Source organism: Hesperophylax consimilis, chromosome 16, assembly GCF_061612785.1.
Source record: "Hesperophylax consimilis isolate HC1 chromosome 16, BYU_Hcon_1.0, whole genome shotgun sequence".
NCBI classification, from domain to species: Eukaryota; Metazoa; Arthropoda; class Insecta; order Trichoptera; family Limnephilidae; genus Hesperophylax; species Hesperophylax consimilis.
Genome location: NC_142851.1, coordinates 16960228 through 16983376, shown reverse-complemented (window position 1 = coordinate 16983376; position 23149 = coordinate 16960228). Strand labels below are relative to the sequence as shown.

The 23149-nt window shown below is 34.9% G+C and overlaps 1 protein-coding gene across 2 annotated transcripts in view; it reads left to right on the top strand.

Moving 5' to 3' along the window:
- LOC149416803 (uncharacterized) overlaps positions 1–23149 on the top strand; it is a 45729-nt gene that overhangs the window by 22073 nt on the left and 507 nt on the right. For both annotated transcript variants that reach the window (XM_089640971.1, XM_089640970.1), the window contains exons 16-23: positions 7781–7885; positions 13508–13687; positions 13801–15676; positions 15961–16349; positions 16553–16730; positions 17956–18068; positions 21016–21198; positions 22148–22288. In XM_089640971.1, the coding sequence (XP_089497097.1) occupies positions 7781–7885; positions 13508–13687; positions 13801–15676; positions 15961–16349; positions 16553–16730; positions 17956–18068; positions 21016–21198; positions 22148–22288 (3165 nt within the window). The remainder of the gene's footprint in view (positions 1–7780; positions 7886–13507; positions 13688–13800; positions 15677–15960; positions 16350–16552; positions 16731–17955; positions 18069–21015; positions 21199–22147; positions 22289–23149) is intronic.

Here is a 23149-nt window from a genome sequence, read left to right as displayed (position 1 = left end):
TTATTAATTATTCAAGGCATTTGCTTTGTAATAGTTTTGTGACCAATAGACAATATCATGATCTATCGAAACTCCATTTCTCCAAGTCAAGATCAGTTGACGTTCATTGAAAAGCAGCCTGTGTAGATTTCCACGCAAATTTTTTGCTGTCAAGTTTGACAGGCCTCGCCAAATTAAGCATGTTTAGTTGTGAACTGTCAAATTTTAGCGATTAATGTCGCCTAATAACCAGTCGATAAAAACTTTTATTGTGTTAATATTAGGCGTTCATGCTAGGACCCCATTTGTCTTTTCTTTTTCCAATATTAATTACGTCAATTAACAGCGTGCCATGTGTATTTTATCTATATGATGATTGGAACTGTTGTGGGCAGTTGTAAATTTGCAGTATTAATATTATGAAGAAAATCAGTATCACAAAACTATACCTTATAGAGTTGTCTATCATTCTTATTAATTTATCTTCTATTTATGTGGTTATAAATATAATTGTTTTGGAAATGGCTCAAAGATTATTTATATTGTGCTTTTTGTGGTTTTTATTAACCTTTCCGGGAGTATGGACGCTAATGAACAACGGTACACACTTTCGCCAAAGGAGTATGGACGGCTATGGACCACAGGGGTCGCATATTCATATTCGATGCATATTCTGTAAATATGCATCGTATTGCCATCTATGGGCATATTCCTGTAACTTTACACCAATTTTAAACATTTTACATCATTATCGACAGAGATCGGCTGTTATTTATTTTGCATACTATCATAAAATTTAATCAAAAAATATATTTTTTTATTCATGTAAAAAAAATTCACTCCTCAGAGCACGGTCAGCATTAGTAACTTACTCCCGAAAAAGTTAATAGTGTACACAACAGAGAGGGGTTAACATAAAAAAATACAAACAAAAATAACAAAACGACAAGTTAAACAACAACAAAATCAAGAGACAATAAAGTTTGGGTCAAGTTAAGTCAAGTAAAAACAAGATATTTGAGAAATTCAATAAAGTTATGGAAGCTATCGCTAAATATGTCCAGAATCTTGGTACTACTGAGGATGTTAAATAGTTGACACAATCACACACAAGATGTTGGTAGATGGTAAAGTTGGTTCTTTGGAATGGAATATGAAAAATTTCTCAGCTCTTGATATGTATGTACAGGGTTTTCCAATAAGAGGTGTTATTTTGATATTCAATCGTAAAAGATCAATGGTTTCGTTGCTTGTGTGGCACGTACCGCCGTCTTGTTGAAAGTAAACGTTGTCCAGATCAATACCATCCAATTCCGGTCAGAAAAAATCATTAATCATCTCTTGATAGCGCAATCCATTCACCGTAACTGTTGCTCCAGCCTCATTTTCGAAAAAGTAAGGTCCAATGACTCCGCCGGACCATAAATCGCACCAAACAGTCACACGTTGAGAATAGAGAGGCTTTTCAACAATAACTCTTGGGTTTTCCGAGCCCCAGATGCGACAATTTTGCTTGTTGACGAAGCCACCGAGGTGGAAATGGGCCTCATCACTCAACATGATTTGCATTTGATTCACTCAAGTGAATTTTAATCATTTCAATGCGTTGTCGAAGCGTGTATTGTTCCATTTTTATTAATGGCGTAGTTTCTACTTGTCAAATGTCAAAAAATGACAGCTTCAAAAGTAACATCTACCGAAATAGCGGGCTATTCAAAATAACACCTCTTATTGGAAAACCCTGTATTATGCTTTTTGTGAGAGTCAGGTGAACGGATGTCACAATCGAATTGTTTTCTGTAGGGATGGGGGTTTTATTTATTTATCAATGCCCCTTCCCCCTCAGTCGTTTACCACAGATAAAAGGTATTTTTGAAAATTGACTCAGGATCACATCCCCCAGATCTAATATTTTACATATACATGATGTTGTGCAGAAAGTAGGATAATGTAGCTGAATGCATTGAAGACCACCCTTTAATATCCAAAAGGGTGGTGATGCCAGTTTAAGTGATATAAATCCAGTGAAAAATTGTCAGTATTCACAATATATATGTTTGACAAGAAAGTAAGTCTTATTTTACAAATAAAAATATTTTTTGGTGGCAGTTTCAAATTTTGCATTATGTTTTTACTTTTACTAGAGAGAGAGAGCTTGCTCTTTCGCTTATACAATTTTTTTTGTGTGCTTGTTAGTTCCTTATATGTATGCATATATTTCCTTTTTCCCTGTTTCTAATTAATGTTTTTATTTCTATGTGTCAACAAACATATTGTTATATATTTTTTAATTTTGGTGTAGGTATACAGTAGTGAAAAACTATTTTTTAATACGCATAAAGAATTAACACCATTCAAAGGAAAATTATGTCACACATAAAAACCAGGTTTAAAGAAAGTGTACTCAGAAGATATTATAGAAGGGACCTTCAAAACAACATAGGGGATACAAATAATTGAATACAACCATAAACATCCAAATTAATAGACAAGCCAATCGGGAAAAGGGAACAAACCAACTTGAACGGATCGTGGGAGGCTGCGTGACTGTCTCTCTTTCGGCGATTTGCAAATAAATGAATCTGACAGTATTCATATCCCAAATCGGCTAAACAAAACTTTTGTGTTGTTTCCAAAATGTAATATTTTGTTAGTTTAGTTAGCCACTTTACTCAATTTTAGCGTCGCTACCCCAGGCGATTCGTTCAAGAACAAACGTGCAGGTCCTGCGCACAAAAGCCCCACAATGGAGAGAGCTTCAAAACTTTGCCTTACTTTAGCGAACTTTACTTTTATGCGCATGGTCTGGTTATTTCAATGTGAGCTCTTTGGTGGTCAAAGTACCACCGATGTCATAGTTTATTCAAAATATTCTTGAACCCTCCTGGTGCTAAAAATATGGTTACTTGGTTTGCTCCTGGTCATCTCAAGTCTATTAATTTGAATGTCTATGAACATTAAAAAAGAAACGTAATCCATGACAGGATCCCCTAGCTACGAAATATTTAAATGTGCTTTTAAAATATGTATTTATTATTTTATAATATGTAATATAACTGGTATATAAGTTTTTGTAAAATGGGGTAAATTTGTAAAATACGTATATCTATTTGGAAGATTATTCTCCAACTTCATCAGCTGACTTTGTATTCAACGTAATGTTGCTTATTTTTTAATTTATACATTATTTACAGTAAAACCGCCTTAATCTGAACTAACTAACCCCTTTCACTGAAATCACAAGTGATGCTCCAGGCCTAACTGGAAATCATAGCAAACTCTTGTAACAAAATTGGACCTAAGTTTGATCCTTTGGGTACACCACTAGTGAAAAGTTGAAAATTATTAATTTTCATCTGAAGTCGAAAACCGTCTGTAAATTGTTTTAAAAATTTTCGTTTTCAGTTTGCCATGTTTATATGCTATGTGCATTTTGTTTCGTTATTACAGAAACCGATTCAAGCGGAGAAGACACGAAACCTAAAAAAAGATACAAAGATCATGAGCTGAACACATTTAACATGGTTCGTCACCAATTGGAACTGAGAATAAAACTACTCAAGACCATGGCCCGAAAATCTCAGAACAAAATTGAATTGTTCTACCTCAGCATGGCCCAGGTGATTAAAAGACTACCGCCTTCGGAACAAGCACGATTGAAAGACGAATTTAGCGCACTGGTTGTGTCTGCTCAATTAAGGGCAGTAAAAGACCGCAAAATAGATTCAGTGCGCTCTCTTATAACTTGTTATCCAGGAACTTCCGTCTATACATCTTCTAAACATGAAGAAGTCAGTCAAAAATCTGATAACACGGTGAATTCTGATCTTGCAATGCGAAAATCCCTTGATAGCATAGATAAATCTATTGATAGCATTTCTAAATCTGATAAAATCAAGGATGCATGTAATATCAATAAATTAAAATCGAACGGTAATAACCTAAAAAATTACAATGATAGGGAAGAACAATCACATCAAAGCGAAAATGAGTTTAGTGACAGTGTAAAATCTGATGAGGTAATACTGAAATGTAAAGATAGCACAGTAAATTCTGATTTTGTAATGACAAAATCTCATGACGGCACGGATAAATCTATTGAAAGCGTTTCTCAAGTCAACACATTCAAATCGAATGATAAAGAAGATAACAGAGAAGAAAAATCACATCAAAGCAAAAATGACAGCACAATAAATTCAGACAACAGCATGTTGAAACATAATAGCCCTAATAAATCTGATGGTAACATTGAGGAAAGCGGAATTAAAATCAACAACAGGAAGGTGAAAATGATTGACACCTGGCTAAAATACAATGAACAACAAAATAAGTCACATCAAAGTGGGAGTAAATATCATAACAGCAACTTTAAATCCATAAAGAATTGTAATACATCAACATCACTTTATAGTGCTGAAAACTTTATTGTTATATCTGATAGCTCCGTTAGTTCTGATAGTGGATCCAGTAAATCGATTGAGATTGTGACTTGCTCTGATGAACGTAATGAAATCTAATTACGGGACAAAATGCAGCAAAATCTAATGATGACGCAAAGAAATCTATTAGCGTCTTCACAACTTGTGATAGTGGCAAGGAATCCAAAGCGTGGTAAAATTATATAAGAGCACTGCAATATATTGTGATAACACAGCAAAGACTAATGACAGTATGATAACAGCGTCTTCACAATGTGATAAAATCAGAAAAGTGTACTGCATAAAATTGTAATACCACATCGAAACTAATGATGGTACAAATAAATCCATTGGCAGAATTACTTGTGATGACGCATAAGAATCTAATATCATGACAAAGCTAAAAAAAAATAAATGGATTGGATACTGTAGAAAGTTAAGAACAGGTTGTTTCGGAGAATTTGAACAATTCTTCAAATTTCAAAGTTGATTTTCAAGTTCTGTGAAAGAATTTTTCAAGTTGTGTTATTATTTCAGTTCTTTCAAGCAACTAGCCTACAATGATATAATAACAGAACTTGAATGGGACTTTCACAGAATCCAAAAATGAATGTTAAAACGTAAATATTTTAGAGTTGTGCAAATGGCACAGAAAACAATTTTTTTGTTAATGTTTAATAATGAACAGACTAAAAATTATACCTGCATCACAATTGATAAATGAGTGCATTTTTAATAATAATAGTTTATTCCAGAATGTATGCAGGGGTAGTGCAATGCAATACATTCCATATTTTGAAATAACAACAAAAGAAATCACACAAATGATACGAAAACATTGTTATTTTATTTTCAATTTGTTGTTTTATCGATTTAATTTTATTCATTTGAAATGTTAACCTCTCAGACATAGAATTTTATTTATTATGTGTCCCTTTGAGAACTGTCAGAACGTGATAATTTTTGTGTTATTTACGAGTTTTACTAAAAGCTTCATAACTCACGTTTTGGGAAACGTAGCCTCATTCTAAAAAATGTTTTGGAAAGATTATGAAATCCACTATCGCATTGTGTACGTAAATATTTGCGTTTCTAAATATACATTTTATGAAAACGTCAAAAATATGTAAAAATCGCTTACCATTATTTCAAAGCCTTGAAAAATGTACTTTTTTCTGAGTAGCATAAAGAAATAACACTTTATATATTGAAGAAATATATTTAAAAACTATTAGTCACCTCAAAATATTAACCGTCCAAACTAAAATATTTTTAATAAATTATTTAGAAACGCAATAAATTATTAACGAACATCTTGACAGTTTCAATCGGCTTAGATAATGCACCTCTACGTTCCATAGATATTCTTGAATACAGACGCGTAGCGTTATTCATTATCGATACTCTGTTTTTTAAATCATGGCAATCCGTATACTAGTGATGGAAATAAATCAATTTTTGTAAAATCTCGCGCGTTTACGTGAAAAGACGTTCTAATGTCTTGACCGCTATTATCATATTTACGTCTTTTGACGTTCTAATGTTCTGAGTGGTTAATGAAGTACCGATTTGCTTTGTGATTTTAAATATAGATGAAATTTTTATAATATGTGTTATGCTCTCTATTCTTTTAGTGAGTAAAATAATTTTAAATTTTTTATTCTTTATTTAGTAAAATAGTTTGTTACAGGTTTTTGTATTTGCGTTCACTAGACTAGGCACATTCCCAAGTTGTGGGGGTGAATTTAGTAAAAGTATAAGTGAAATGCAATCAAAATCTTAATTTTGTTACAATATCGAATATCAATATATTATGTGAAGTATTTCTTTGTTATTTGTTCAGTACTTTTGTACCACCATAACACAACAAATATGATGTAGGTATTTGTGCCAAGTCATATAAATGAAAATCCTTATACCATTGTTTTGATATTCTGTTAAAAACATACTTTTATTGATTATATGATGTAATTTTATTCATTTCACCTTAAATATTGTTTTAAAATAAGTGTTTGTAATTCCTTTTAATAAATAAAAAAATGTTAATTTCCTGTAAGTGACATTGTATGTGTGCATTTTTTTTTAATATTCCTCATTTGATATTATACAAACTTTAGAGGTGAGTATTTACTATTGATCAATAAAATTGTATAAAAAATAATTATTTGTTATCCTTTATGCTTTGCGTAAAACCTTGTCTTATAAACATTAGTTTATCATTAAAAAAATAAGTTTACAATATGCTCCTCACTAGATAACAGCATAAAATCTTGGAACAGGTTTTTCAATAATATGTTACTCCTCACTAGATAACACCATAAAATCTGGAAACAAGTTTACAATATTATGTTACTCCTTACTAGTAAACAGCATAAAATATTGAAACAAGTTTTTCAATATTATGTTACTCCTTACTAGATAACAGCATAAAATCTGAAAATAAGTTTACAATATTATGTTACTCCTTACTAGATAACACCATAAAATCTGGAAACAAGTTTACAATATTATGTTACTCCATACTAGTAAACAGCACAAAATTTAGAAACAAGGTTACTCCTTACTAGACAATAGCATAAAATCTGGAAAGAAGTTTTCAATATTATCACTCCTTACTAGAGACGACAGCATAAAATGTGGAAACATGTTTACAATACTCTGTTACTCCTTACTACACAACAGCATAAAATTTGTAAAGAAGTTTACAATATTATGTTACTCCTTACTAGACAAGAGCATACAATCTGGAAACAAGTTTTTCAATATTATGTTACTCCTTATTATACAACAGCATAAAATCCAGAAACAAGTTAACAATACTATGTTACTCCTTACTAGACAACAGCATAAAATCTTGAAAGAAGTTTACAGTATTATGTTACTCCTTACTAGACAACAGTATAAAATCTGGAAACAAGTTTACAATATTATGTTACTCCTTACTAGACAACGGTATAAAATCTGGAAACAAGTTTACAATACTATGTTACTCCTTACGAGATAGCGGCATAAAATCTGGAAACAAGTTTACAATAATGGTCTATAGTTCATAATATTACAAATGATAGTAAAAAATAATTTTCTAATATAAAACAGGAACACAAGATAAATAGCATTAAAATTAATCTTTTTTATTGACTATATTACAAGGTTTTGTCTGTCAACATTTTGAAAAGTGATTCTTCCATAGTATTGGATTTACACCGACGATATGTTACTCCTTACTAAAGTAGAGATAGGTAAAATGTGGAAATAAGTAGATATAATGTGGCCTAACTTATAACACCTGTAAATGTAAGCTCTTGTAACGGATAACTCCTGTAAATGTAATCTCTTGTAATGAAATGACACATGTCTCATATTTGGTTTATTGTTTGTTCTAGATGCCTCAAACCATTCTGATTCTGATAGTGAGTGCGAATCAGACTCAAGTGGGCAGAGGGGACCCAAAGGAATGCCCGATGAAATCAAACTTCCCAAGGACAAATGTAAGATAACAATTTTTATTAAATTTTCAATGCTTTTTCCCTTCCAAAAATTCATCTTTCAACAAAATGCTTTAAATTTATGTTAATTCATTTCATCTCAATCCTTCCACCTCATAAAACCAAAATCATCAAACACTGAACATGGCTAAAGCCTTTTCGAATGAACTTGAAAGTAGTCAGGGGTGTGCCATTTTCAATCTATGTGGAATTAATAAACTTGCCCATTAAGCCCCATTCTCATTAACTATTTAAGTTTTTAAGTGCCAAAAAAAAAAGAAGTTATTTTTGAAGATAATATCCATACATTTTTTTTTGCCGAAACGTGAATTATATAAAATTCCCTTGATAGAAAAAAATCGCAAAGTAAGCTCCGAAAATTATTAAAATCACGTTTGGTTCTGTTATTTAATATGTTATAGGCATGAAAAAATTCACAGTGTATCTTTAAATACAACTAAAGTATTTGTCCAGAGATTTTTGATCCATTTCATACGAGTCGTGTTTTATTAAATATTTTCACAGCAGTCGTTTAAGTCTGTTCATTCCAATCGTTGAATATTAGCGCTCTCTCTCTAACATTCAGATTTACGTAAGACCCTTTCAAACAATCGTCATTCGCCGCCCAGACTGCATGCCTATTGGTCCATGCTAGTATTTTCGGCATCTAAAATTATGTAATTTATAATACGCTACTGAGGACGGACAAGCCCATTTTGCATAGTCCCCCTATATTTATTATTACATTAATATTGATATATATTATACAATATATTATGTTACCTTACGTTTTTTACTCCAAATAAATACTTTTTTTATTTCTTTATTTGTACAACGAAAGTTTTACTTGCAAACTTTTGGTGTCTGATTCTCAATACCATGATATTAAACATATTTTAAATTAAATATGGAATAATAATAATAAAATAGCATTTATATAGCGCAGTTGTGTCATTTCACTTTAAGTGCTATTTACTATAACAAACTTAAGAACGGTAATTTAGTATTAGTGGTCATGTTCTTAAAATGAAATGGAATGGCCTGAATTAGCGCAGGTAAATAACATTATGAGACGTTCAACCGTTCTGTATTCTGAAAGTGTACCACAATAATCCTAGCTCCAATCTTTCGAAAAGTATATTTTAGGTCATGATTGATATTTTTTCCAACAAAAACAATTTTTTGTGAAGTGAATGTGAAGTTTCGATAAATATTATCTGCCGCTGTACCAATGCCAATTCTTAAAATATATATTTATTAAAAATTATTTAAATTCTTAAATACCGCCTGGAGTTTTTTAATCGTAGGAATTAACTTTTACAAGAGTGAACTCAGTATACCTCTAGGAACACACTGTACTGTGTTTCAAGCTGAGATGGAAGCCATCTTGGCCTGCGCACAGGAGAATATACGTATCGGGTACAGGAATAAGAACATAAGCATATGTTCTGATAGCCAGGCAGCCCTAATGGCACTGGGAAGTAACCGATGCAACTCCAGACTGGTGATGGAGTGCAGGACTGTTCAAATAACCCTAATCTGGGTACCAGGCTGATGAACTAGCAAGGAAAGGGGCGAAAGCACCACTTGTAGGATCCGAGCCGGCCGTAGAAGTAGCAGCTTGCCACACAAAATTACATATTGATTGGTGGGTCAAATCCCAGCACTGCAAAGAATGGGAGAGGGCACCTGAAATGAGACAATCCAAAGTAATCATAGAAGGACCAGACCCTAGACGAACCAAGAAACTACTCGATATGGACAGAAACTCACTGAGGGAACTGGTAGGACTACTAACGGGACACTGCCATCTCAGGAAAAACATGCAGATATTGAGAGTGGAAAACACCAATAGATGCAGGATATGTGAAGAGGATGAAGAGACTCCAATTCACCTATGGTGCCAATGTCCTGCCCTGGTGGGAACTAAGCTCAGATACCTGGGGAGACATACAGTAGAACCAGAAGACATAGCCACATACCCAATAACAACCCTGGTGAACTTTATTAAAGGGACTCTGTTGTTGTTAAAGGAATGAGGTAAAATGGGAGATAGCACAATAGGCCTATGGCCTAAGTGCTCACGGGAACTTTGTGTATACCGTCTCCGCTTAATAGAAAAAAAACTTTTCAGAAATATCACCTTTAAAACCAAATTTCTGAAATCGTATAAAACGGGCCATTATTTTTTTCACAACAACGCAGTGGATAGCTGATTGTTCTAAAACTGTGAGATTATTTCATTAATGATTTACACAGTTCTTTTTTATATTAATAATATTTTTGATTAAAATGTATCTATTACATATACTTTTACAAAATTTACGTATATCTTTATAAAATTCAATTTTTGCTTAAATTAAAAAAAAGTCAAAACAAAAAAATTTACAAAGAAACCCGAGTATTAGAAATTATCGCTAAGGGACAACTCTGTATTTAAGAGTATATAACTTTTTCAAGTTATTTTTATTATTTTATAGTTACTTTATTTATTGAAAAATACTTGAAAACATTTGAAGATATATTTAATGCATTGATAACTGGAAAAACTGAGTAAGTTCATTTTGTATTGGCCATTGAATGATGATGATGTTTTTATTACGTAACACCACACAGAATTCAGGTGATTCTGTGTGATTACACAAGTAAAAAAGAAAATGTAACTTTTTCGAAATTCCAACATTTTAAGGTAGATTTCACGTAAATAAGTTGATTAGGTAAAGGAAAAATAAATATTCTTCTATGGAAAAATATTAATGTATTGGAAAAAACAATGAATTTTCTAAAAAAATAATTTATCTTTTTCACTTCTACCATCATGTAGTTTACATCCCAAAGTCAATGCACTTTACCCTCGGACATCCTTTATAGATAATCTTATAAGAAAAACCTTCATGGGAGAAAATTTTACTTCAATTCGAAAAATGTTTTTTAATATCATTTTATAAAAGCATGTATATTCAAAAGATGGCGGTAATCCAAAATTGGTAACATTATGATTTCTTATCTCTTATCTTTGAACGACTATGGAACTCCTGTGCCCAGCTAATGAAGTTATTGGCGGTGGGCGTTTACAAAATTATAAATCCGTTTAGGTGTGCAGGGTCTTAAATAGCCCTTCAAACTGCACTGTCTGTTTTGCTGTACCTAGGGTTCAAATCCTCTTGATAGAAAAAAGCTTAAAACAATATAAATTATTTTTGTGTTGTTATAAATTCTCTTCATAATAGATACTTATTATAAGCATATATAATATACGGGTATATAATTTATATAAATGTACAAAAGCAGATAAGAGACTCAAAAAATCAAATAACGCATTTAAATCTATGACATTTGATGGCAATGAATTAAATACGTATGATGATATTGCATATAGCTTTGCAGAATTCTTTTCATCCGTCTATAATACTAAACAACCAACTCTTGACGTTAACGCCATCATAAGCACCGAGCAAATAGATCAGCCGTTCAACTTATTCAAAATCACAGAGGATGTTAAGATGGCAATATCCGCACTGAGTAAGCCCAACTCAATGGGACCTGATAACATACCAACGTTCATTCTTAAAGGTTGTTCTGACTTTTTTATTTTACGATTGTGTCATTTTTTTAACACTTGCTTAAAAACTGGATCTTTTCCGGATATATGGAAACTTACCAAAATAACCCCGATACATAAAAAGGGTGATAAATGCGATATCCGTAACTACCAGCCGGTTGCAATTCTTTGCTCTGTAGCGAAAATATTCGAAAAAATCCTTCATCGGTATTTGTACAGCCATTTCAAACCTCTTACGATCGTCAACATGGGTTTAGACCCCAGATGTCTATTATGCATTTCCGACTTACTATCAAGAACTCTCGACCAAGGAAATCAAGTAGATGTTACATACTTTGACCTTGAAAAGGCCTTTGACAAGGTCGATATCGATGTCCTATTAAAAAAAATAGCTACGTTTGGCTTTTCCAAAAAACTTTTATTACTTTTTCTTCATACTTCACTAATCGCAAACAACACGTTTTTTATAAAGGTTCTCGCTCTGCTGAATTCCTGGTTTTTTCTGGAGTCCCGCAAGGATCAATTCTTGGACCGCTATTATTTTTGTTGTTCATCAACGATATTGGCTCAATCATCACTCATTCCTCTTATTTATCGTTTGCTGATGACCTAAAACTCTACCGCATAATAAAAAATCTCGCTGACTGTGTCCTCCTACAAATCGATGTGAACTCTGTCGCAAACTGGGCAAAAATTAACTGCTTAAACTTCAGTGCACCTAAAGGCAATGTAGTCTCTTTCACAGGGGCAAAACAGACGATCATATTTGAATATTCAATTAACGATAACATTTTTCATCGCTTTAGTCAAATAAAAGATCTAGGGGTTACTTTTGACAACAAAATGACATTCCACCAGCACACAAATGACTTATGCAACAGAGCATATAAACTGCTGGGCTTTGTCATTCGCAATTCACGCTCATTTCAAAACCCACTAACAATTAGGCTACTTTACAACTCACTGGTGCTAATGGTACTGGAGTCGAATTGTATTATCTGGGCCCATAAACATATGAATATTAGTAGACCTGCCCTAAGTGATTAAAAGCGTATTATCCCCACTCTCCATACCGGTTCCATTGGAGCCGGCTGTGCTCGCGTATGGCCTCAAGTGAAATTTGAAAACGTGACGTCATCATTCTTGTGCGAACTATGGTCGAGGCATCATCGGTTCAATTTACGAAATAACACGGCAAAATGTTGACTTGGCCTTAACCTGTTAACCGGGGAGTTCAGTTTTGAATTACGCAGCATATAACGGGCGCGAACTCCTTCACTAGGACGTATCAATACGTCACGCCCGGTGGACGTTAATTTTATTTTTTTTTATTTATGCATCAAAAAAAGTGAAAACATCGAATTAAAAAAATAGAATATTTACAAACAATTATAAAGATTACAAAAAAATATAAAAAAGGTTATAATTAAAGAACAATAAATAAAAGCACACAGATAAAAGAGAAACATTGAGTTCAAAAAATTAAAATATGTAAAAATTAAAAACTCAATTTCCGTGTGATATGTTCGGAAATATACGTCCCGCTCGTTCCAGGGCGCAACATATATTTCAAGGACGTATTTATACGTCCTACCCGTACCCGATACTGTTTACGTTTGACGTATTTATACGTCCCGCCCCGTTAACAGGTTAAGTAATCAATAATATCACTTGAAGATAAAAACGCAATTTGTGTATTTTTTGCTGCTAGGCCTGCTTTGGCTGTCTTTTAAGTGTTGGTGACCATTTATATGGCTTCACTTTTTTTGTAGAACTAACAACTACTAATGTATGATTTAAATTTTTTTTGAAATGATGATTTATTATTCTACATATAATAAAACTTGTACATTCCGAATCAGAATTTGTTAATCTATGACCCCATCAATGGTCATAGATCAACAAATGATAGATCAAAAGTCCCCCGGGGGTATGTAGAAACTATTTAGAAAACCACTGATCTATATGATGATATTAAACCATAATGTTTTTCACTGAAGTTCCTTATTCTCTTGACGTGTATAGTACGTGACCGTAAATGAATGATTTTATTTTTATTATAGCTGCCAGTGCGTCATTGTCATCATCGCCCATAGATAAGGCTCTCATCGAGCCCGAGAAGGAGAAGACAATCAAGGTGACTCGCATCAGCAGGAGTCCTCAGGTGAAGAGGACGGCCGAAGGAACACACAGCCGAGTCAAACGCTCTCGCCTTAAGCAGGAGGACAGTGATACTCCCAGAGGTAGGACCTATTCAGTCGTACGCAGACTATATATTCGAAATTGATAAATATATTTTATTGTTTATTCATTTATGTAGATTAAAGCGCATAATTAAAAGGATTTTTTTTTACAGGGAGGGACTTTGATCTCAATGAAATTCGGTCAGAATTGAAGGGCTTTGAAAAGACCATTAAAGCTCCTGCTCCGGAGATAGTGAAGCTGGAGATAGAGACTGAATGCCTAGTTGAGGAGCCGCCCATTATTGTCATCAAACAAGAGAAGACTCCCGAGAAGGTCACAGAAGACATTTACGAGTTCAAAGAACCCGAACCCTTTGAGTTTGAAGCCAGGAAATCAGAAGAAAAGAAAAAACGACTAACCACTCATAGGATATTTGATGATCTTCCACAGTTGAAGCTGAGTCCAACTGCTCAGTCTCCTGAAGTTGTTTCTTTGACTTCAGCTTCAACTTCCAAGTCTCCCGTTCAAGCTAGCTCAAATATCATAACCCCTGTTAATATTAATGTTAATACTGCAGCAGAAGAAGACAATGTCCCCAAATCACATTTAGATTCAGCATTTGACAAATTGTGCGAATCGGAAAATTACAATGTAGATAATAGTAGTAAAGACTCTGTTGAAAAAGAGGGAGAAACACTTTCACTCTTCAGCGAGCTGGCTGGGGAAGACAGTGGAGACAGACTGCTAATATCTGAGGCTGAAGACTCTCAGGAACCTCTCTTTACCTATCACAAGCAAGAGATGTTCCCTGACAAGTCCTTCCTCCTCTTTAAGGGTTTCACTCCAGCCAAAAATCAAGAGACTTACTCCAAAAAAGATGCAACAAATAAGATGAGAGGCGATATAGATGATGAATTCACCAATAGCCCAGTACTTAAAGGTGAACAATCTTCTGATGAAGACCCAATTGATGCAGCCATACAGAGGGTCAATGCTCATTCCATGTCGGATGACAGTAATGATGGAGAATTACTGATTAAAACTCCCGCTACACCCACCCCTCCGGCTGGCAGTATCTTGTTCCATAAGGCACCGGAAGTCAAACCCGTTGTAGAAATTAAAGTCTCGCCTAAAGAGGAGACCATCTCAAAACCAGAAGAACAAATTCCTGAACCTGCCGTGGAATCTCCCAAGCCCAAATTGGAACCTCAAAGTACAAACTTAGTCATAATTAAGGAAAGTGCACCAATCATAGTCAAAAAGAAAGAACAAATTATATTACCACAAGAGGTCATCGAGCCTGTGTCTTGTAAATCCAGTGAAGATAGTGATTCACAACTAGACTTGAAGAGCGAGTCAGAGGGTGCTGCTTCATACACTGACGTCATAATGCCCGAACCTCCAGCCTTCCTCATACACAAGGAGGGTCCTTCCATCGCCGAGAAAGTCTTACGTGCAATTAGTGCGAAACGTGCAGCCACCCCAACTACCAAGGAAAATGTCAAAGCCCCCAAAGGGGACGCTCCTAAACTGACCAAAATCACCCTGCCTAAATTCCAGGCTGCCAAACTTAGTGCAATAACTGTTCAAACTTCTACCGAGTCTTCCAAACTAGTTTCTACTTCGGACACAACCAAACTGAATACAATTGTGATAGATATAGCGCAAGAACCTTTGCATTGCCACAAAGACCTTACTAAAGTCTCACCAAGGATATCGCCAAAAATATCACCTAGGATATCACCAAAGATATCTCCGAGATTGGACATGAAACCGAAAGAGTCGGCGCCAACAACGGTCAGCGAGGCGTTTGCCAAGCTGGAGCTACCAAGTAAACTGGATTGCCTGCCCCTGTTACCGGCTAAGCGGGAGGGCATGGAGAGGAGGAAGAGCGGCTCGGAGCCGGCTCTTGGAGGGAAGAGTAACAAGGTGCTGTGTGAGACCATACAGAAGCTGTCCAGTCAGATCAGCCAACCGACACCGGCGCTACCAGAGTACCAGACTGATGAGAGGAGTGAGGAATCCGACAGTGATGACTCTGATCGCAGGTTAGAATCATAGAATATTATTATACTAAAATCTCCTTATTAATTTTCCAACTATGCGTGGTTTTATTGGTTCCTTGAACCATTGGTTTCCAAGACCCAATCATATTTGACTACGTCTAAAAGGGATCAAAATGAAAATCTAGTCTCCTTCAACGGAAGCAATCTTCCCAACAGGCCTTCCATTGATATACTTGGTGTAATTCTATGTTACCAGCTCAGGTTTGTATGGGGTTAATACAAAAATTTTTTTTTTGGTATAATTGAACTTTTGTTTTTATTTCCAGGTTGATAATCGACAAGCTGAGTGAAGAAGAATCTCAAAGTGGCATCAGTCTATCTGACAGCACTTCCCACCCTCCAAAACTGCTTTCCGAGAAAACCACCACCATCTGGTCAGCACCTGTTGACTCCCCTCAGGAACAGGAAACTTCCAACAAGGAACCTGACTCCACCACCTCAAAAGATCCCCCTCTGACCAAGCAACCGGAAGAAGACAGCAATATATCCCTGCTGCTATGCGAGGAGACTATTCCGGGAAGCCCGGCTCCCGAGAACCTCGGAGAGGGGAAGAGCTCTTCAAAACAGAGATCAAGGAATTTGGAGATTCCGTTTGCATCGGCGCCCAGTATTAGCCCGGATCAACAGGCCTCCAAGGATCAACTTTCCTCAAAAGGTAGGTCTTCTAAATTCTGTCTTTCAAATAATATAACAACCTAAGGGCCAGTTGTTTTTCCAGTATTAAAGATGTTAAATTGTACACACCGAGTCTAGGCCCATTTCAGCTTTTGAACAAATCGTGGTGACAAAATGGTCATTATACTAGAAGTTACAATGGACCTCTCAGTGGTTACTTATGATATTTGTTTTGTTTTCCAGATATTCCGCATAGAGAGAATTCCCGCGACGGTATGAGGAACGAACGAGAACGGGAGCGGGAAAGAGACAGAGAAAGGGAGAGAGAATGCATGGGAGGAAACAGCAATACCGCCGACATGGTTCTGGACAACACTCCGCCCATCACTCCGGACAGCAGTCTGGATAACATGTCACCTCGGTAGGTCTACAGTGTTTTTATTGAATTAATACGCTATCAGCTATACTGCCTCTTCAGGATGGAAGCAGTGCAAAATAAAGGGTCAAATGTTATTTACTATATCCTTTTCGATATGAAAGCCGAATCTTGGAAATCTTATCTGTAGAGAAGCACAAAACTCTCAAATGGTGAGCTGTTTGGCACCATGAAATTTGCACACCCCTTTCTGTCTGAAATTATTCAGTCAACACAACTATCATACGCTAGGTCATAGCTGAGTAACACAACTATCATAAGCTAGGGCATAGCTGAGTAACACAACTATCATAAGCTAGGTCATAGCTGAGTAACACAACTATCATAAGCTAGGTCATAGCTGAGTAACACAACTATCATAAGCTAGGGCATAGCTGAGTAACACAACTATCATAAGCTAGGGCATAGCTGAGTAACACAACTATCATAAGCTAGGTCATAGCTGAGTAACACAACTATCATAAGCTAGGGCATAGCTGAGTAACACAACTATCATAAGCTAGGGCATAGCTGAGTAACACAACTATCATAAGCTAGGTCATAGCTGAGTAACACAACTATCATAAGCTAGGGCATAGCTGAGTAACACAACTATCATAAGCTAGGGCATAGCTGAGTAACACAACTATCTAAGCTAGGTCATAGCTGAGTAACACAACTATCATAAGCTAGGTCATAGCTGAGTAACACAACTATCATAAGCTAGGGCATAGCTGAGTAACACAACTATCATAAGCTAGGGCATAGCTGAGTAACACAACTATCATAAGCTAGGTCATAGCTGAGTAACACAACTATCATAAGCTAGGGCATAGCTGAGTAACACAACTATCATAAGCTAGGGCATAGCTGAGTTACAAAACTATCATAAGCTAGGGCATAGCTGAGTAACACAACTATCACAAGCTAGGGCATAGCTGAGTAACACAACTATCATAAGCTAGGGCATAGCTGAGTTACAAAACTATCATAAGCTAGGGCATAGCTGAGTAACACAACTATCATAAGCTAGGGCATAGCTGAGTTACAAAACTATCATAAGCTAGGGCATAGCTGTGTAACACAACTATCATAAGCGAAGGCATAGCTGAGTAGTAACTAGTATATTTACATAAATCTTTAAAAGTGGTAAAATTCTTATTTTTATACACATGTACCGTAATATTATAACAAGTCTTTTATGTGAATCCTAATTTGTAATTATTTTCAGCGAGCAACAAATGTCTGATGGAGACAATCCAAATGATGCAAAGGCAATGGAGGATGAAAACAGGGCAATGCCATCTTCAAAGAAATTGCATGACATTGAAAAAAGCAGCTCAGGTAAATTAATATAATTGGACAATTCACTTTGATGGGAATAAACAAGACTGGGCCTCTATGGTTGCATATTTACCATTTTGGTCTCATACCATACAAGGCCATTTGATTACAGTAGAACCTTGTGAGTTCGAAATCCACGGGACATCAAAAATCAAATTTTGAATTAACGAATTCCCACGTAATTTGAAGTTTTATGTAAAAAAAAAAATAAAAGCCCCCGAAAATCGAGTTCCTCGGCCGCCCCTGCAAATCCGGGTAGTATCACAGGACTAAATTCGTATTAATACAAATTATTCCCTTGTAAATCGAATTGTCGCGGCCGATTAACGCCGCGGTCGGCACTTCAAGTTTAGTTATTATTGTATAATAAATTTCTAAAAATACCACACATTTCCGCGTAACCCAAATTTTCGAGGTTTTTAAATTCGGATATTAGAAATAAATTAGTAAAAATACAATATATTTACGCGTAAATCGAAATTTCGCAGCCGACCCTTTAAATTCAGTTGTTTGATGTAAATTCGAGAAAATATGATATGCTTCCGCGTAAATTGAATTTTCTCGGCAGATTTTCGTTGCGGCCGGCCTTTTAAATTCAGATATTTGAAGTAAATTCGTAAAAATACATCATTTTCGTGTGAGTAAAAATACGCTATATATCCGCGTAAATTGATATTTCACATCCGATTTCCGTCGCGGCCAGCCCTTAGAATTTCAGATATTTGAAATAAATTCGTAAAAATGCAATATATTTACGCGCAAATCGAAATTTGACAGCCAAGTTCTGTTGTGGTCTTTAAATTCAGATATTTGGTGTAAATTCGTAGAACTACGACACATTTCCACGTATAACGAATTTTCTCGGCCCTTCAAACTCAGATATTCTAAATAAATTGGAAAAAATAGGACATTCCAGTGTAAATAGAAATTCAGATTTACAAAATAATAATACAAATTAGGACGATGTATAGCCACGTAAAAATACATTTTTTGTCGTTTTACTGCCACGGCTGTCTTTTAGATTCAGATTTACGAAATTTTATGATTTATTTTCATAAAATCGAATTTTTTCAAAGTACACAAACAAATTTTCATGCACGGCAAAAATAAATTAGGAATTTCAAATTAAAAAACCATTTTGGTTGAAAAAAATTTTCCGTGGATATTTTTTTAGCAAAAATTTAAATTATGCGAAAATTCATGGTAGAAAAAGAGACTAATGAATCTCATCATCATTGTCTCAACAACTTCTGAAGAGTCCTCAAGCACCTCCTATAGGATTCTAGATTCTAGGATTCCTTTTACCCGAGGATGAGTCTTTAGCTTCCACACCGTCTACTTATTTCAGTTTAGGCCTTCAATCCTCCGTCTTGCTGAATTATTACATATCCACTCAATTACTCCAGTCCAGAATGCTGGACCTGCACGAAATGCAGAAAGGAACTTGTGATAGCGCATTACTCACTCATTTATTTTACAGCTCTTTGGAAATGAAACATCTTGCCCCGTATTCTCCTCTCTCTTCACTTCTCCAGCAAAAACAAAACAATGTTTTGCTCAACATCCTTACACATCTAGAGAAAAAATACTTCAACAGCCTACCCGAAAATATCAGAACAATCAAAAACGATAAACACCTACTAAAAGCGAAGACAAGTTCAATGTAAAATAAAAAATATGTTTATTATAGGATTATATTATTAGTATTTAAAATTTTCAATGAACTCCTTTTAAATGTGAAAAAAGCTAAGGATGGTTGTTTCATTGAATTTGAACAATTCATCAAATTTAAAAGTTGATTTTCAAGTTCTCGAAGGTTCTATTCAAGTTCTATTATTTTATCATTATTGAGCCAGGGGCTTCACAAAACTGAAATAATAACAGATCTTTAATAGAACCTTCACAGAACTTGCAAATCATCTTAGAAATTTGAACAATTGTTCAAATTCTGTTAAACAATTCGTCCTAAAAGTCTTTCAGTTTTTCGTGGGTTTTGTCTGAATATTATTATAGTAGTTTTACTAATTAGATACTTACATGCCGGTTTAACATTGATGTGGAAAAGCCGGCCTTGAACCTGGTTAAAGACCGTTTTAATCAAACAAACGCCATTGTAACGAGTCAATTTTCTCACTATTCTGAACTAACGCGCCACGTAATATTTAGACTGTGTTTATAAGTAAGATGGGTTAATGTTAAAATTTTGTAGCTAAATAAAATATACTAAAACAAAAAAGCCTTCACAAGAAACCATTGGATATGAAAAAATTTGTATCTGTTGAGCTCTGGCGTATTTTGTTACGGTAATGACAGATAATTTTTTTTTCTTTGAATGGAAGTATCTATGCTAGGGAAATTTTTTTATAAATATATAAACACATTATCTGGTAAGATGGTACAATATACAAAACATCATTTTGCAAAAATCAAAGTTATTATGAAAATAGAGATTACGTTTGAATGTAGTTGTGCACAACATTAAAGTAAATAAAATTCAGCTTGCAGCTGTTCGCAGCTGCAGCGGTAGATTTCAAATAAATTAAAATAAGACCAGTTGTTTGATGCACATAATTTATTATTATTGTTGTCTTATAATGTTGGGGGCTTAAACACTAATTGCTAAGGGAAGAACCGCAACTGCCTACCTCATGGTTCTATCTCTTCTGCCAACCACATTTTTCAGTGTCTACAAAGATTTGTCTACTGAGGATCTTCTTCCCAAAAATATCCCGTATTCTTTCATTAAATCTTCGTGAGGGCTCAGCATTATAGTTTCATTGGCCTGATAAAGGTTCTATTGTCCACCTACTTCAAAATTATCAAAAAAATATTAAAGTTTTTGCTTGTGTGATATAAAAAAACAGTTTCTTTACTGCACCAACATTTTTAATCTCACAAAAACACATAACTTAAAATGCACAAAACTAATTTAATCTTTCATCCCCAGCTTCCAACCTTCGTGGCAGTGCCCCAGGCAGTCCGGGGCCCGGGGGCGTGCGCCGGGGCCGCCGGCCCCGCTCCCTACGGGCCTCCGAGTGCGAGGAGCACCCCCCATCCTCTGCGGGGGCCCTCGCCGCCCAGTATGCACAGCAGCACCGGCCTCTTAAATACAACTTTTACGTGGAATTGGGTAAGTTAACATTACTTTTTTTAATTAATGGAAATTTGTATTTTCTAGAAGATGTTATTTGATTGTTGATAGTGGCACATCAACAATCATAATCAATGAACCCCATTTTATAATATGTGTGTAGTTACATATTGTCGGTGGAAGTCCAATACCGTGGAAGAACCATTTGTAAAAATGTTCAGGAGGGGCAAAAAACTATCTAAGTATATATGCGCTCCTGTTGCATGTGTACTGGGGATGGTTCATTCGTAGTACTGACTTTAACCGAGCACGAGCAGTCTATTGTTCAATTTCAAAATTTGAAAGCACTGATCAGTGCAGCTTGTGCTTTTCAACTGAAAGCGCTAAAAATAACCTATACATTGAAATTATTGACTTATACTAGAATATATATTATTATATTACTACTGTACGACTGATGTTGTAGTTTATTCAAAACTTTCTCCAAACCTCCTGGTGCTAAAAATATAGTCACATGGTTCGTGACCTCCAGCTCGTCGAAATGATACCCACTTTTCATGTTAGGGCTTTTCATGTTGTCTTATCAATTTGGATGTCTATGGATAACTTGATGATTCAAAGAGGCACAATTAATTTTATTAACACATTTAATCACTCTTTTTTAGGTTTATGTGTTTTAAACTTGGTCACATTTGACATCTTCACAATTCTACGCTTAGTACAATTGTATTTTTTTGACATTTGAATGGTCCCTGTGTTAAACGCCAATTCTAGGCCCGTTTTACCTTCTGAGCAAATTGTGATCAGCTGACAAGCACAAATTACACAGCTAATTGTGGAATTTTGATAATGTCAAATGTGATGAAAGTTTGTCAACGTCAGTCGGACCAGGGTCACAATCCCGTCAGTCAGCCAAAATATTATGAAAATTATGTAAATTATAAATTTTGTATTAAAACAAATTTATAATGGTGCATTTTCCCTGTAGATTCTTGCATGGACGGCGCAGCACGCATAGCCCTTCTGAACTCTCGGCTCATTGACCTGAGGAAAGCGTACCACAGTGTGAAGGCGGAGCTGGCAACCATTGATAGGCGGCGGAAGAAACTCAGAAGGAAGGAGAGAGAAGGTAAGTTCACACTTGAAACCTCATTTTTTCTGCCTGCAATCTCGTGGTTTCGGGTATCGTTTCTATACTTCTGCAGATTGTATGAATATAAAGTCACAGAAAGCATTTTTTATTTTTCTGTATTAATATTTGGAGGTATGATTTTTGGAATGACAGCGGCCGAATCATTAAAATAAAAAACAACTTGAGCGACAGACATTTCCGGGCGTGCGGTTTGGATTTGGCCGCTGTTATTCCAGAAATCATTGACGTTACATTTATTAGAATATTAGTGGCAAAAGTAGAGTTGATATTTATTTTAAAAGACTGAAGAATTTAGCACCCTTTAGGACTGGAAACTTTTTATGAAATTACCTTAATCTCTCAGGCTTCTGGCGTATTATTTCAAAAGGTCATAGTATTTTCGATTTGAAATAAAAACCTTTAATTTCGGAATGTGTCTGAAAAATAAAAACTTTTTTTGAAAGGTGATGAAATACGCTTCCAAATTTTATTATTAAAAATAAACATATCATTTTTAAAATATTAAAATGTTGAACGCCAATATTAAAAATGGCTCACCTTACGTTTTTTGTTATTAAAATTACTGATAATGAAAAAAAACATTCACATTTTATTAGACAAATGTTTTCACTTTTTTGTCATTTCATCTAAAAATAATGAGTAAAAAATTCACAAACTTACAATTTAAAAAAAAATTGCGGGTGGAACCTTCGTTTCATAGAGGTGTACATTTTAACTCTTCTGTTATCTTCTAGATTTTGAACATAAAGCGTGGTGTTTTCTCTTTTTAACACCATTTAGATCATATTTCTCACCATGGCAACCATAAGATTCTGTACTGCCCGGTTTCATGGGACC